Source organism: Sciurus vulgaris (genome assembly GCF_902686455.1).
Source record: "Sciurus vulgaris genome assembly, chromosome: 1".
NCBI classification, from domain to species: Eukaryota; Metazoa; Chordata; class Mammalia; order Rodentia; family Sciuridae; genus Sciurus; species Sciurus vulgaris.
In genome coordinates this window covers 24,786,209-24,799,539 of record NC_136461.1, presented here as the reverse complement: position 1 = coordinate 24,799,539, position 13,331 = coordinate 24,786,209, and the positions used below count along the sequence as shown (strand labels likewise).

The following is a 13,331-nucleotide window of genomic DNA, read 5'->3' as shown; positions in this document are numbered from 1 at the left end:
ATTCTGTCTGTTCACTCTGGTATCACCTCCACATCATTTTCAGTAGTCATTCATGATGCTATTTAATATCCTATAGCATGAAACTACGAAATTCACTATGAGTTTTTTTTTTTTTTTAATGCGCTGTCCCTAATAACCTATTTTTCCAGTTAAACTCAGGTATCATTTTACCAAATTTAAAACAGGTCATTGGGCTTTTGATCAGAAAAGCCTTAAGCTTATAAATTAATATCTCAATAACTTTCCAAGAGGTTAATATTATAAATTAACCTTTCAGTAGTTAGTCTTTCCACTCAAGATTGCACTGTGTCTCTCCAATTATTTGAAAATGTTTAATCCTTCTGCAAAAAATTATTTTCAGGTAATGCCTATACATTTCTTACTAAGTTTATTTCTATGTATTATATGCACTTTGTAGTTACCATAAGCAAGAACATTAGTCTAATATTTTATCTGTTGCTGGCATACAGGGTTGTTATTGATTTTTGTATGTTATTTTGCATTTGGCTACTATACTGAAATTTCTTATTAGTTCTAATCACTTTATAATCGATTCTCCTGAGCTTTGTAAGTATATTAATGTATCATTTGCAAGCCATCTTTTTGCTTCCTGCTTTCTCATTTCTCTTTCTTGTGTTTCATGGGTTAGCTCTTCCAATAAGGCATGAAGTCCCGGGGGCAGGAAGGTGGCATCTCTGTCTTGTTCTGGATCCTAATCAGATGTTTCTCCATAAGTACAATGTAGGGTATTGTTCAAAAATGGATGCTTTGCCATGGAAAGGACATATTCTCTTTCCTAGTTCTGAATCCTTATTTTAATCAGAGTTACATATTTAATTTTATTAAATGCCTCTTTAGAGTTTATTCAGAAGCCCTTAACTTTTTTTTTCTCCTTTAATGGGATAGTTTGTATTAAGAGATTTCTTAATATTAAAGTCATTTTAGAGATTAAGTGCCCTTTGTCAGTTAATCCCTAAAGTGGCTTTAAAAAAAATAGTGTTGAGTCAATTTATCAGCATCACGGTGAAGAAAGTGGATGACTTTTGTTGAAATCCCACCTCTGAGTAACAGTGCCCTGGGCCCCCTTCCCTAATTTCTGTCTGCCCTAGTTCTGCATCTGTAAAGTGGAGATGATGTTAATAGCGCCAACCATAGGTCTGTGGTGAATGATAAGCCAGCCAGTGTAGGTCAAGGTCTGAGGAGAGCATCTAGCCAGACACTGAATAAATGCAAGAGCTCTATTAAATTATTGGGAAGTGACCATGGGCCTGCTGCTGAGCTCGGGGTGGGAGTGGAAGATGGAAAACTCACACAGGGTGTCTGCTGCCATGGAGCCCGCAGCCTGGGGAGAAGATGCTCATGAAGCCATCAATACATGGAAGCATGGAGACTGCTCCTGTGCTCAGTGCTGCCAAGCAGAGGTTACGACAGAAGATAGTGGGCAGGGGGAGGTGGTCTGGTCAAGGAGGGACACTAGACTGAGGTCTGAAAGGTGAGTGGGCCAGGAAGGAAGGAAGAGCGTTCTAGAAGAGCCAACAGCACATGCAAAGGGCATGTGACTGTGCAGTCAGCGTGCAGGTGTGCAGCCCAGGAGGCAGGTGTTTGGCTGGAAGACTGGTGGATATGCACAAGAGGTCCAACCATGAAGAGACCCTTGTAGATCTTCAGTGTTTTTCTCCTTATTGAAGAGCAATGAGAGGCCATTGAAGGTGTGGGGCCGATGGGACTGGGGAAGCCTGATCAGACTTCTATTTTGAAATGATGCTCTCAGCTGTAGGGTAAAGAATGAGTTGGCCAGGGCCAGAGTAAATGGGACTCACCAATTGGGAATTATGGGAGGTGAGCAAAGAGCTCACAGGGTGACACATTGACTAGAGGATTGGGAAGGAGAGGAAGTGCTTGTCTAGACAAAGCGATGGAGGTACCGTTCCATCCGGGAGCTAGGGAGCAAGGGAAGAGCAGAGTGGGCGGGGGATATTGAGAGCCTGTGCCTCCCAAAGGAGATGAGGCTTGATGGGAGGGGTGGCACCTGCCCTGGACTGCGCAGTTGTGTGTCATCAGTGCATGAGCAGGAGGCCCTCCAGACTAGAGGGAGAGGAGGAGAGGCCCCGACGCTGAGCGGGAAAAGGAGGGGGAAAGGGAGCAGGAGAACACAGTAGTGTGGCAGGAAGCCCAGGGCATGGCTGCTCTCAGCGGGGTCCCCAGGCATCTGCTCAGCGTGTCACCAGGAAGCAGGTGGAAATGCAGACCTGGCCCCTCCCACTGCTGTCCGTCAGCTCCTCTCTTGAGCCAGATCCAAAGGTGCCCTTAGGATCCCTTAGGTCACAGATGCTCTGGCTTGGGGAAGAGGGTGGTTGACAGCAGTAGCGGTAGCAAGAGGCCAGTGGGCATGAAGGTGAAATGCCACCAGGTGCACTAGTGGCCGCCCTAGGGCTGTTCCGGTGGATCACGGTACCAGAAGGCAGAACCGAGGGGCTGGAGAGTGGGTGGGAAATGAGGAGGAGGAGACAGCATGCGTCTTCTAGCCCTCTGGGGAGGCGGCTGCGGGAGGGGTGCAGTGGAGTGTGACAGTCTTGAGTACGTTCAGCTGGGACGTTTCCAGTGGGGAGGAGATGATAGAACAGGTTCAGGGAGAAGCAGGTTCTTGAACAGTAGGGAAGAATGGAGTGAACGGGCCTGTGGGAAGGGTGACATGTTGATGGACAGGGGTTTCTCTGAGGGAGGACAGGGACAGCTTGAAGGGCTAGAGCTGGCATAAGTGGGGAATCCCGCTGGCGACTTCTGTTCTCTCTGGAGGTTTGGGGAGAGGACATTAGCTGAGAGTCAGGCCACAGGGAGGAGGTTTGAATGGCCCTTGGGCACTTTATGTCCTAATGTCCCCGTTTAGCCCAGTTGTTTTGGAGTTGAAGCTCTCTGAACCTCAGTGTCCTACCGCACAAACTTGTTTGAAGACATGAAGAAAGCGATGCACAGTTGATCATCTGGTCACAGTGATCATTGGTCACCCATCTTCCCTTCCTGTGGGGCAAGCGTAGGGTTAGTCCACAGGAAGCACCTGGAAGTGGGTCAGTGATTCTTGAACACATCATTCCCATCTTTCTAGAAGCTTCTATAAGTTCCTCTGGCCACACTGAACTGTTTCCTTTCTTTCTCCCAGGCCAGAACTGCACGTTCCAACTGCAGGGTCCCAATGGGACAGTGGAGAGCCCAGGGTTCCCGTATGGCTACCCCAATTATGCCAACTGCACGTGGACCATCACCGCCGAGGACCAGCACAGGATCCAGCTCGTGTTCCAGTCTTTCGCCCTGGAAGAGGACTTTGATGTCCTGTCAGTATTTGATGGCCCACCCCAGCCGGAGAACCTGCGAACCAGGTACCACCCTCCCCACACGCCTGGGGGCACATAGCTGGGTCCTAGCCAAGCTGTAGAGAGGAGGAGGTGGCTGGACTGGGGTGAAAGACTCCTGGTCATCAGCACTGACTTCTGTTTTAGGAGGCCCTCCCTCCACTCCTCTACTTTTTTTGAGGTTCCTAATTTCTTTCCCCTACTTCCAAGTATCTAATCGGGAGGACTCATCAGTAGGACATTTGGGAAAACCAGATGGAAAACATAAAAGGATTATAGAGAAATGCAGATCTTTCTATTGAAACTGGCTTTGCATGTATGTGTGGGCATCTGTTGGTGTGTATTCCTTGCACAGACAGAAATATTTATTTCTTTTCCTTTTGGACCCCACAGATGTGGGGAATGAAGTCTGTGGGTGATGAGTAGTGAATGTATCTTGCATCCCGTATTCGAAATCATGAATATTTTGCTGAGATTTGCCTTGCATTTGGGTGGCCTTGACTGTGGGTGTAGAATTGGGAGCTTGGCAGATGAACAGACAAAGAAAATATGATATAAATACACAATGGAGTTTCACACAGCCATGCAGAAGAATGAGACAATGGCATTTGCTAGTAAGTGGACGGAACAGGAGAACATCCTGCTGAGTGAAATAAGCCGAACTCACAAATTCAAGGGTCAAATATTTTCTCTCATATGGGAAAGCTAGATGAAATAAGTAGAAAAAGCAGTCAGGGGACCCCACAAAAATAGTAGGGAGATCAGAGAGTAGCAGAAGCAAACTGAGGAGGGACAGGAAAGGCAGGGGACTTCAGAATGAAATGGAACAAGTCATGCCGTGGACGTACGTGAACATACCACAGTGATCCACCTGTATGCCTAGCTGTAAAGCACCGGCCTAAAAACATAGACGCACAGAAGGAAGACCGGCAGGGTAGAAGGGGAGCAGGGGCGGGAGAAGGGGAGGGAGGAGGAAATACTGGGAGCTTGCATGTCTGTCAAAGTGAACCCCACTCCTGTATGTAACTGTGATGTGCTAATGAAAGCATTTTTAAAAATTGGGACTCTGGATAAGTTCTCACCCTCTGAAACCCCGTCCCAGCAGAGGGAAGATGAAACTGTGGAGCAGGTGAGATGGCCGTCCTGTGCCCTGAACTGCATCCCAGGGTAGAAGGTTCACACACAAAGAGGGAGACAGGGCGCCAAAGCTTCTACCCTCTGCAGGAAGGGAAGACATTTGGGGGACATTTGGGGGTGGAGGCAAAGGCCCCAAAGTGATAGCTCTGCAAGTGTCATTGGCCTGGAGGGCTGCCTCCTCTATCATGAGCCTCGCCCCTGTCCTACCGCCAGGCTTTCCGGCCCCTCAGGGAGCCCAAGGGTTAATGGCTTCCCAGTCAAGCTCTGGGGAGTCCAGGTGCTGACTGCTTCCAATGGCGGGGCACACTGCTGGGCATTCCCAGCCAAGGGTCCATCTCCAAGCTTGTTTAAGATGCTCCGAGCCCCTGGCCTCTGGGTTCCTGGAGCCCGGTCGCAACACATCTTCAGGGCGGACCCTGCCCTCTTCTCTCCCTCTCCCTGCCCTCAGGCAGTGCACAGGTGAGGTGGGAGCACTGCAGCAGGGGTCTAACCCAGTCAGGTTAGACAGGGCTTATCCATCTTCCCTGGAGGCTGGCAGAGTGCGGCACACACGGGTGTTCAGTGAAACTTCATTAAAGGGACAAGAGACCTCTTGGTTCATTGGTTCCACAAATATTTCGTGAGCACCTACTATGTCCTGACACTGTCTGAGTGCTGGAAACATAGCAGTGAGCCCAATGAAGCCCCTGCCTTCATGGAGTGTAGGTGCAAATGGGAAGACAGGCATGGACACACCCCGCCTGTTGGCCAGGGAGACGAAGCATGCTCCTGGGGTCCAGGAGTAGTGGAGGGGTTGTCTAGATCAGTGTGGGAAGGCCTTTCTAAGGGGAGGACAGCAGAACTCTGGAGGTATCACGAGTGGCATTTCTATATGGGCATCTGGGGAACACTTCCAAGCTATGGGTGTAGGAAATATAGAGGCTTTAGAGAAGGTGGCCCTGCCCCAGCACAGCCCCGCTGGCCAGCCAGCCATGTTTGAGGAAGAGGCTCTGAGGCTCTGTGCCTAACCCAACCCTGCTTGGGTTCCTCACCTGGTCATCTTCGTGGTCTGCTCATTTCAGTTCATTTCAGTAGCAGTCAAGGGCATGAAGGCACCACCAAGGGGAACGGCTGGCAGGAGCCCGCTGCCTCTTAGCAGTCCTGAAACCAGGAGCTCCTGCCCTGGGCCACTCGAGAGCAGGAAATGAGCCCAGAGGACAGTCAGAATAACACTGGAACTTGCCGTCCTTGGAGGTGTTGGAGTGGAGCTTCTTTAGGGGCGTGGACCTTTGGATCTTTGTGAAGGTTTTTCTTGATCCATGGTTATTAGTCTACTCAGGTCTTCTTTTTCTTCGTGAGTCGGGTCTCGTCTGCACGCCGGTCTAGGAACTCACTCATCGGTACCGCTGAGTGTACGCACCTGGCTTTGTACCTGCCCGTCTTTACAGTATCTGGGATGCCTCCCTCTCTCCATCTTCTGTGCTTTGTCTTTTCTTTCTTTTACTTCATTAGTTTTTCCAGAACTTTGCCTATTTTATTGGCCTTTTAAAAGTTCCAGTGCTGGGGCTGTCAATTTTATTCTTTCTCTATTATCTAACATATTGATTTCTGCTTTTATCTTTATCCATTCTTTTCTCCCACTTACCTTAGGCTGATGTTGCTCTTTTGCTGATTTCGTGAATTGAATTAGTTCCATTATTTCTTGTTTGATAATAAAAACATTAAGAGGCATTTTCCCCTAAGTACAACTTTGACCATATCCCATAAATTTTGATGGGTTGTTGTTATTTCAGAAAGAGTTTCTAATTGCAGTTTTGTTCTTTCTTTGACTCTAGGGTTTTTTTTTGTTCCTCAAATTTTCAAGTAATATTTGCTTATACTTAAAAAATATTATCTAGTTTCATTGCATTAAGATCACATAATGGTTTCTACTTTGGAGAATTTGTTACTTCCCCCTCCTTTGTATAAGATCATTTTTTAGTGAATGTTCTACACCTATTGGAAAAGAACAGATATTCTAGAGTCAGAGGGTAAAAACTCGTGTTATTCATGTCATGCCGTTGCTCTGATTCCCTACTTGTTGCATAATTGGTATTTGTTAAGACCAGTATATTGGTCTCACATTTTCACTCTTTTTTTTTCAATTTCTTCCATTATTTCTAAGTTTTAATGTTAAAGATTTTGATGCTGGGCTGGGGTTGTGGCTCTGTGGTGGAGCGCTTGCCTAGCATGTGTGAGGTACTGGGTTCAATCCTCAGCACCATGTGAAAATAAATAAAATAAAGGTAGTGTGTCCATCTACAACTAAAAATATTTGTAAAAGATTTTGATGCTGTATCTTTGGCACAAAATAATTTTAAACATCGGATCTTCACAGTGAGTTTTATATTTTTCCAACATTATTATCTTTATCCCTTGATGATTTTTACCTTAAATTCTACTTGGAAACTAATATTGCCACCTTCCCCTTCCCTTTTTCTTGTAGTTTTGAATTTATTGGGTCCCTCTTTGCCAGTTCCTCTATCTTTAGTACATCTGTCATCGTCAAGGGATAGTTCCTAGTACAAGATAGAATTGGATTAAAAAAAAAAAAAAAAAACCCTCACAGAATCTTTATTCAACAGGAACGTTTAGTCCACTCACTTTTTTGGTGACAACTGATATGTATGCTCTTCTATGATATTTAGTGCTTTCTATTTTTAAGCTTCCTCACTGTTACTTCCTTTTCCCTCACTTCAAGTACAAGATTTCTGTGCTTTTTTTCCTGTGATTTCTGTACTACGAGTGCTTGAAGTTACTTCTTTAAAGCCTATTTTAAGCTGCATTTCTCTGTGAACATCCTGCCTCACTAACCTTCTTAAGGGAGTCTCACTGGCATCTTGTAGAAATTCCTTGGCATTCTGTGGCATGTAGGTATCTGTATCCTTTTCTTAGTTTTCAAAGTCAATGTAAATATTTCATCTGTTTGTACATCTTAGGTCATTTTCATGAGAGTCTTGGGGTCAGGTGGAGTGAGAGTTTGACGTGTAGTCTTGGCTCTCCGTCTTGAGCTGGAAATTTCTCTTATAAAGGTTTTTTATTCTTTTTGATGCCATTTTGAATTGAATATTTTTAAAAATCTTATTTGTGGGCTACTCGTTGCTGATATAGAAGTGCAATTGATTTTTGTATATTGACCTTGTGTCTTATGACACAATTCAAATAATATTAATTCAAATTTTGTTTATATTTGTGAATAGTAGCACCTTTAGTTCTTACCTTCTAGTCTGAGACCTTTTCTTTTTCTTTTTCTTTCTCTTTTTTTGCATGATTGCATTGGCTCTACCCTACTTTGAACTGCATGGAAGTGGTCAGAGCAGTACCTTTGTCTTGTTGCTGATCATAGGGGGAAGATATTTAGTTTTTCACTGTGAAGTATATGTTAGTGACAGGTATTTTGTTGCTACTCTTCTAACAAAGGTTTTCAGGCAGAGGGTTTTGGCACGATCTGGCTGTAGTGTGGAAGTTGCCTTGGGGGTGGGGGAAGACACGTGACTGTCAGGTCAGCCAAGAGACGGTGGAATCCTGGGCTAGAGCAATGGAGTAGGCAGAAGTGTGGATATGTGTGACGTGAGGGGAAAGAAACATCCTCAGAGTCAGTAGTGGACCTGTGGAGACTGACACGGGAGCGAAGGACAGGAAGGAGTCAGGGTCCTGTGCCAGTCTATCTGGGCAACAGGAGCCAGACCAGATCAGCCTGCAGTGAACTCCTGTCTCCAGGAAAACCTGTCCTTCTGGCCTGCCATTTGTCACACTGATGCTTTTCCTCTCTTGGCTAGCAGAACAGGCGGATCACTTCTTACCATATTTTCCTATGAGTTGGTAGGGTATGGTGGGTGGGGACAGACTAGTACCTAGTGAAGCTCTGTATTTGTTTATTCATTTTATAAGGGGATGCCACCCAGGCCTCGCACGTGCTAGGCAAGCTGTCTACCTCTGAGCTATACCCCCAAGTCCTAAAGCTCTGCATTTAATAACATTCTGACTTCATGCAAGGTTTGACCTTCCCCAAGCCTAATCTGTGAGATAGAGGCGACAGTGACTCATCTGCAGGGTGGTTATAAGGGCCCTCTGCTGCAGATCCCTGAGTGGTTCTTAAACATCGTTTGCATCTCTTTCCATTCTGTGCATAGCACCTAGTGCTCAGTCCTTTCTGGAGGACCTTGGGGCCTGTCCAATTCTCCATCTGTGCCCTCCCTGCAGACTTTTGAGATTGGAGAATTTCGGGCATGGTAGAAAGAGGGTGAAGAAAGCCCTGGGTTCAGGGAGCCATTCATTTTGCATGCACGAGTCATGCGTATGTATGTAATATGTATACATATGTAATGTGTATTATGTGTCACATGCATGCACGTAATGTGTACATGTGCCATGCATCATGTGTATGCACATAGCATCTATGTGTGGAATGCATCATGTGTATGCATGTTGCATTTGCACACCACGTTTGTGTATAACATACATGCATATGTGTGCATTGGGCATGCATGTGACACATCAGCACATTACTGTCCTCTCCCCCGTCTCCTCCCACACAGGTGGTGTAGCAGGACCACCAAGAGGCCTGCAGCAGGTTGCTCTCTGCTGTGTCACCTGGGGGCTTTCTGTACTTATTCTCTGAAACTCAACAGGCACATGTTTAGCAGTTGCTGTCCTCACTGCATTCTTAACGCGTGTCTCTTCTCTCTCCTTCTGCCCGCCCGACACTCTGATCTTCTTCCCTTATTTATGGGTGCTGAAGAGTCACCTCCCACCCTTTGAAGCCCACAATTCCCCAGCAGCTTGCTCCCGGGCTGTGGGGCTGTGTTGTGAGCAGGGAGCTCCCCCCGTGCACACTGAGCACCATGAGTTGGAGTGGAACTTTCTACCGTGTTTTGCTGTGGAGAGCCCCACTTCTCTTGCCCATGGATGGCGTGAGCTTGGACCCCAGCATCTTCCCAGTCGGGAGGTGTTGGCAGGTGGCTCGCGCTCTTATCCTCAGTTCTTCAACTGTAAAATGGGTTTATTGGGATCTACCTCATTGCTGGTTGGTGAGAATCAGGTAATGTGTGTAAACTGTTTTGAACTATGGTGAATGAAAGGAATGCTTATATTTGTAGAAAAAACTAGAAACTATGATTAAGCAAAAAGATAGAAACCTTCAATGAATTTGAAATTCATAAGGTAGAGCTGCAGTTCTCAACTGGAGGCAGTCTCGCCCACCAAGGGACTCTTGGTTGTGTTTGGAGACACTTTGGGTTGCCACAGAACCACACAAGTGCAGGGGTGCTAATGGCATCTAGCAGGTTGGGGCCTAGGGTAGTGCTGAACACCCCACATGTACATGACTGTTGCCCAGGGCAAAGACCTAGCTGTCCCCCAATGTGGTAGGGCTGAGCTCAAGAACCTCTGAGTTTGGTCCATTTAAGAAGTTATAGCCTTAACTTCAGACGTGCCTAGGTTTTAATCCTCTCTTTATGTCAGTGACCCAGTTAGCCCACCTGAGCCTCAGTTTCCCTGTCTGCAAAATGGGGATGCTGTGTGCTGACAGCCACACCTGGCATTGCTGACGAAGAGGTGCCGGTAGGCGCGGCGCGCGCAGCTTGTGCTACATGCAGATGCTGTTCATCTCCCAGCGCCTCCCTTTCTCCACCAGGAGTTCAGAGCCATCTCCTTGAAAGCGTCTCACATTTCATCTAGTGCCATTCACAGGCAGCAGCGTCCCAGGGTGCCAGAAGGCAGCGTCTGGCTGCTTGAAATTAAATTTACAATAGAAGCTGATCAGATCCTTCTCATAATGGATCAGGGCGGGGAAGGGGGTAGGAGCCGGTCCTGAAGGCTGGGAAGCCTGTAGGAGTTTGGAAATTAGTAAGAAAAGAACAAAGAGCCTTACAGAGAATGCAGTGTCAGCCCTGCCTGAATGAATTACTGAAGCGATCCCCAAGTCTCTGCTTTGGCACCGTTAGATGGCCTTTCCATGCTGCAAACATCCGATTGCATTGCAGTTTAATGTGGGATGAAGTTTTCTAATGGAACACGAGCAAACATAATCTATGGAGGCGCTGCTAATAAACCGCCTTGCTGGGCGTCGGAGGCTTTCTAGGATGCTGGTGATGACTGCGCCTGTTAAGCACAGCTAAGCATCCTTTAATTTAGACGTTTGGGCTCAAGTTATGGGAAACACTACGACTTGCTCCCCTGTTTACTGGCAATACACATTCTGTCACCAGCCTAAGGTGGAATGCAGTTTCTGTCATTTGGAGCTGGTTGCAGATTTCACTCAACTGGCGTTAGACACCTGTTTGGAAGTTGTAAAAATCCACAAATTTGCCAGATTTACTGTCGACTTATGAATATGTATCACAGCAGAGGCCCCCAAAGGACCTATCTGATGGATGCCTTAAAGAGTGTGCCTTGCACATCAATAGGGTTGTTCTTGGAGGGTCCTCTGCCCGGAGTCCTTCAGGAATGTGCTCTTGTGGGCAGGCTGTGACTGAGAGGACCCAGGAAATGAGGGGAAAGTCTTTGTTTAGAGCTGAAAGAGTAGAGATGCTGGAGAGGGCGGAGACGTCATGACACTGAACACCCATCATGTGCTGGCCACACTTTCATTGATTCACTCGTCATTGATTTGACATTTATTGAATGCTTCCCAGGAGTGCCAGGTGTTGGAGACACAATAGTTAACAAGACCGCTTCTGCCTTCAAGGAACTTACACTGTCTTGAGGGAGACAGATGTGTGATCAAGCAAGTGGAGCGTGACCAGCACGGGGACCCGGGTAGCTGAGGCTTGTCCGTGGGCCTACAATGCCCTCACTCAGGCTGACCCCAGTACTTGTCTGTCTCTTACTCACTCATCACGTCTCAGCTCAGTTGTCACCTCCTCACCCAGGGAATCCTTCTGGGACACACCCTCTTCACCTCCCGGGATACCTGCTGCTCAGATGTGGTTTCATAGGTGCAAGGTTATTTGACTCCTGTCCCTCTCCCATCAAGACTACAAGCTCCGTATTTACAGGAACTCCTTCTCTTTTACTTTCCATCGTGACTCCAGGGCCTAACACTGTGTCTGGCACATGATAGGTGCTCACCAAATATTTCTAGAGTGAATGAATGAATGAATGCTGGAGGAAGGAATCTCTAATAGGGAATGGAGGGAGGGGTGAAGGGAGTGTTTCAAACCAAGAAAAGAGCGTGCACACAGGTCCAGGCAAAAGCCACAGGAAGGTGACCTGCAGATTGACAAATTAATGAAGGTTGATTCCCTGTGGCTGCAGTGTCGTGGGAAGGTGAGAGAATGACCAGAGCTAGATCACCAGGGGCCTTGTGGGAGCTTGACACGTATCCCCAGGGAGGAAGGGACATGCGTTAGGGTTTTAAATAGGCATTATGCATGTTATCTAATAATTCAGCAACACGCTCACAAAATGGGTGATCACTTAACCCGTTAAGTAAGCATCCAAAGTCTCTGAGCTGCTCAGTGGCTGGAGGGAACTATGGTCTCCCCGAGCCAGAAACCAGGCTTGTACCCACCCCAAATGCCTCCTTGCTGCTTTGGTTTCATCTCATAGATTCCATTTCCTAGCCCATTTTCCTTTCTGAGCATTTTCTCTTAAATAGTCAAAGTCATAGACACTCACCACTTTGGGAAAGTCAAGCATTACAGCAGTGCACAGGGAAAAACGTCCCAGTGCCTCTGCCCCAAGTCCCTTGTCCCAGTCCCGCTCCCCGGAGCTAACTGCTGTGAACAGTTTGGTGGGTGTCCAATTTCTTTTTAAATAAAGATTCATTAGACTGCCCATGAGGCTTATTGGGACATCCATCAGCCCTTTAAAAATTGTTCTGATGAATTAAGTGTAAACTAATTAGAAACATGGATTCAATTACCCTCGAAACACACAAGGGTTTAATAATTAATAGAAAGAGGGCTTGAGGCCAAAGACATTATGGATTTTATCAAACCCCGAACATCAGAAAAGTAAATATGTCTGATTCACCCTAAACGCTGGCAAATTTGCATCCAGAGTCAAACCCTTTGGTGGAAGCTGTGTAATTCATCAGGACAGTTATCTGTGATGAATGAGGAGGCGGCCGAGGTGAACTGTCAAGGCCAAAGTCACCTGGTATTACTGGACAGAGCTTCAAGGGACAGAATAGCAGACCATGGAGCTGGATCACCATCGGCTTTCTTCTGAATCCTTCACCAGGCAAACCTAGGAGTGGGAGGATACCTGCTGAGGTCCACAGCAAGGTCACCATCCCCAACTATGGGCCTGGAGCATCTGGGACACACTACAGGACCAAGGAGACAAGACAGAGCTTCTAGGGGACAACATTCAGTTTATCACTTGAACTGTGAACTCCGATGATTCAGACAATCTTAGAAGAGGGTCAGGGGTTTGGAATGAATATTTACCTGTAGCATGCCAGGTGCTTTTGATGCTATATTTCAATCTTCATGATCTTCCTAGAAGTAAGAATTATTACATTCATTTTTATGGCTGAGGACACAGACTTGGAGAGGTTGAATGTTTTGTGGCACCGAATTCCAACTCCCAGTCTGCTTCATACCCAAGTTCACACAAGTCAGCTGACGGGGGTTTGGAAGAGGAGGGAGTGGGGTCTGCCAGGGTTGGGGTTCTGGAAACCAACTGCAGTGACCCATTGGGTAACCATGTGCTCTGTCACCTAGTGCCAAAGTGGGGGTCTGGGCAGACGTGGTGGGGGGAGGGGTTGGCAGCAGGTGATTTACAAAGCCAGGTGGGCAGCAGCGTCGGGGTCCGGAGCAATCTCTCCATTCACAGTAGGACCCTGTGGTTCAAGGTCAAAGTCAATTTGTAGCGAAGACT

General features: G+C 46.9%; 1 protein-coding gene across 5 annotated transcripts in view; it reads left to right on the top strand.

The window, feature by feature from the left end:
• The window catches only part of CSMD2 (CUB and Sushi multiple domains 2), a 550,277-nt gene that overhangs the window by 56,270 nt on the left and 480,676 nt on the right, over nt 1–13,331 (top strand). For all 5 annotated transcript variants that reach the window (XM_079130766.1, XM_079130765.1, XM_079130764.1 and 2 more), the window contains exon 2: nt 3,158–3,374. In XM_079130766.1, coding sequence (XP_078986892.1) covers nt 3,158–3,374 — 217 coding nt within the window. The remainder of the gene's footprint in view (nt 1–3,157; nt 3,375–13,331) is intronic.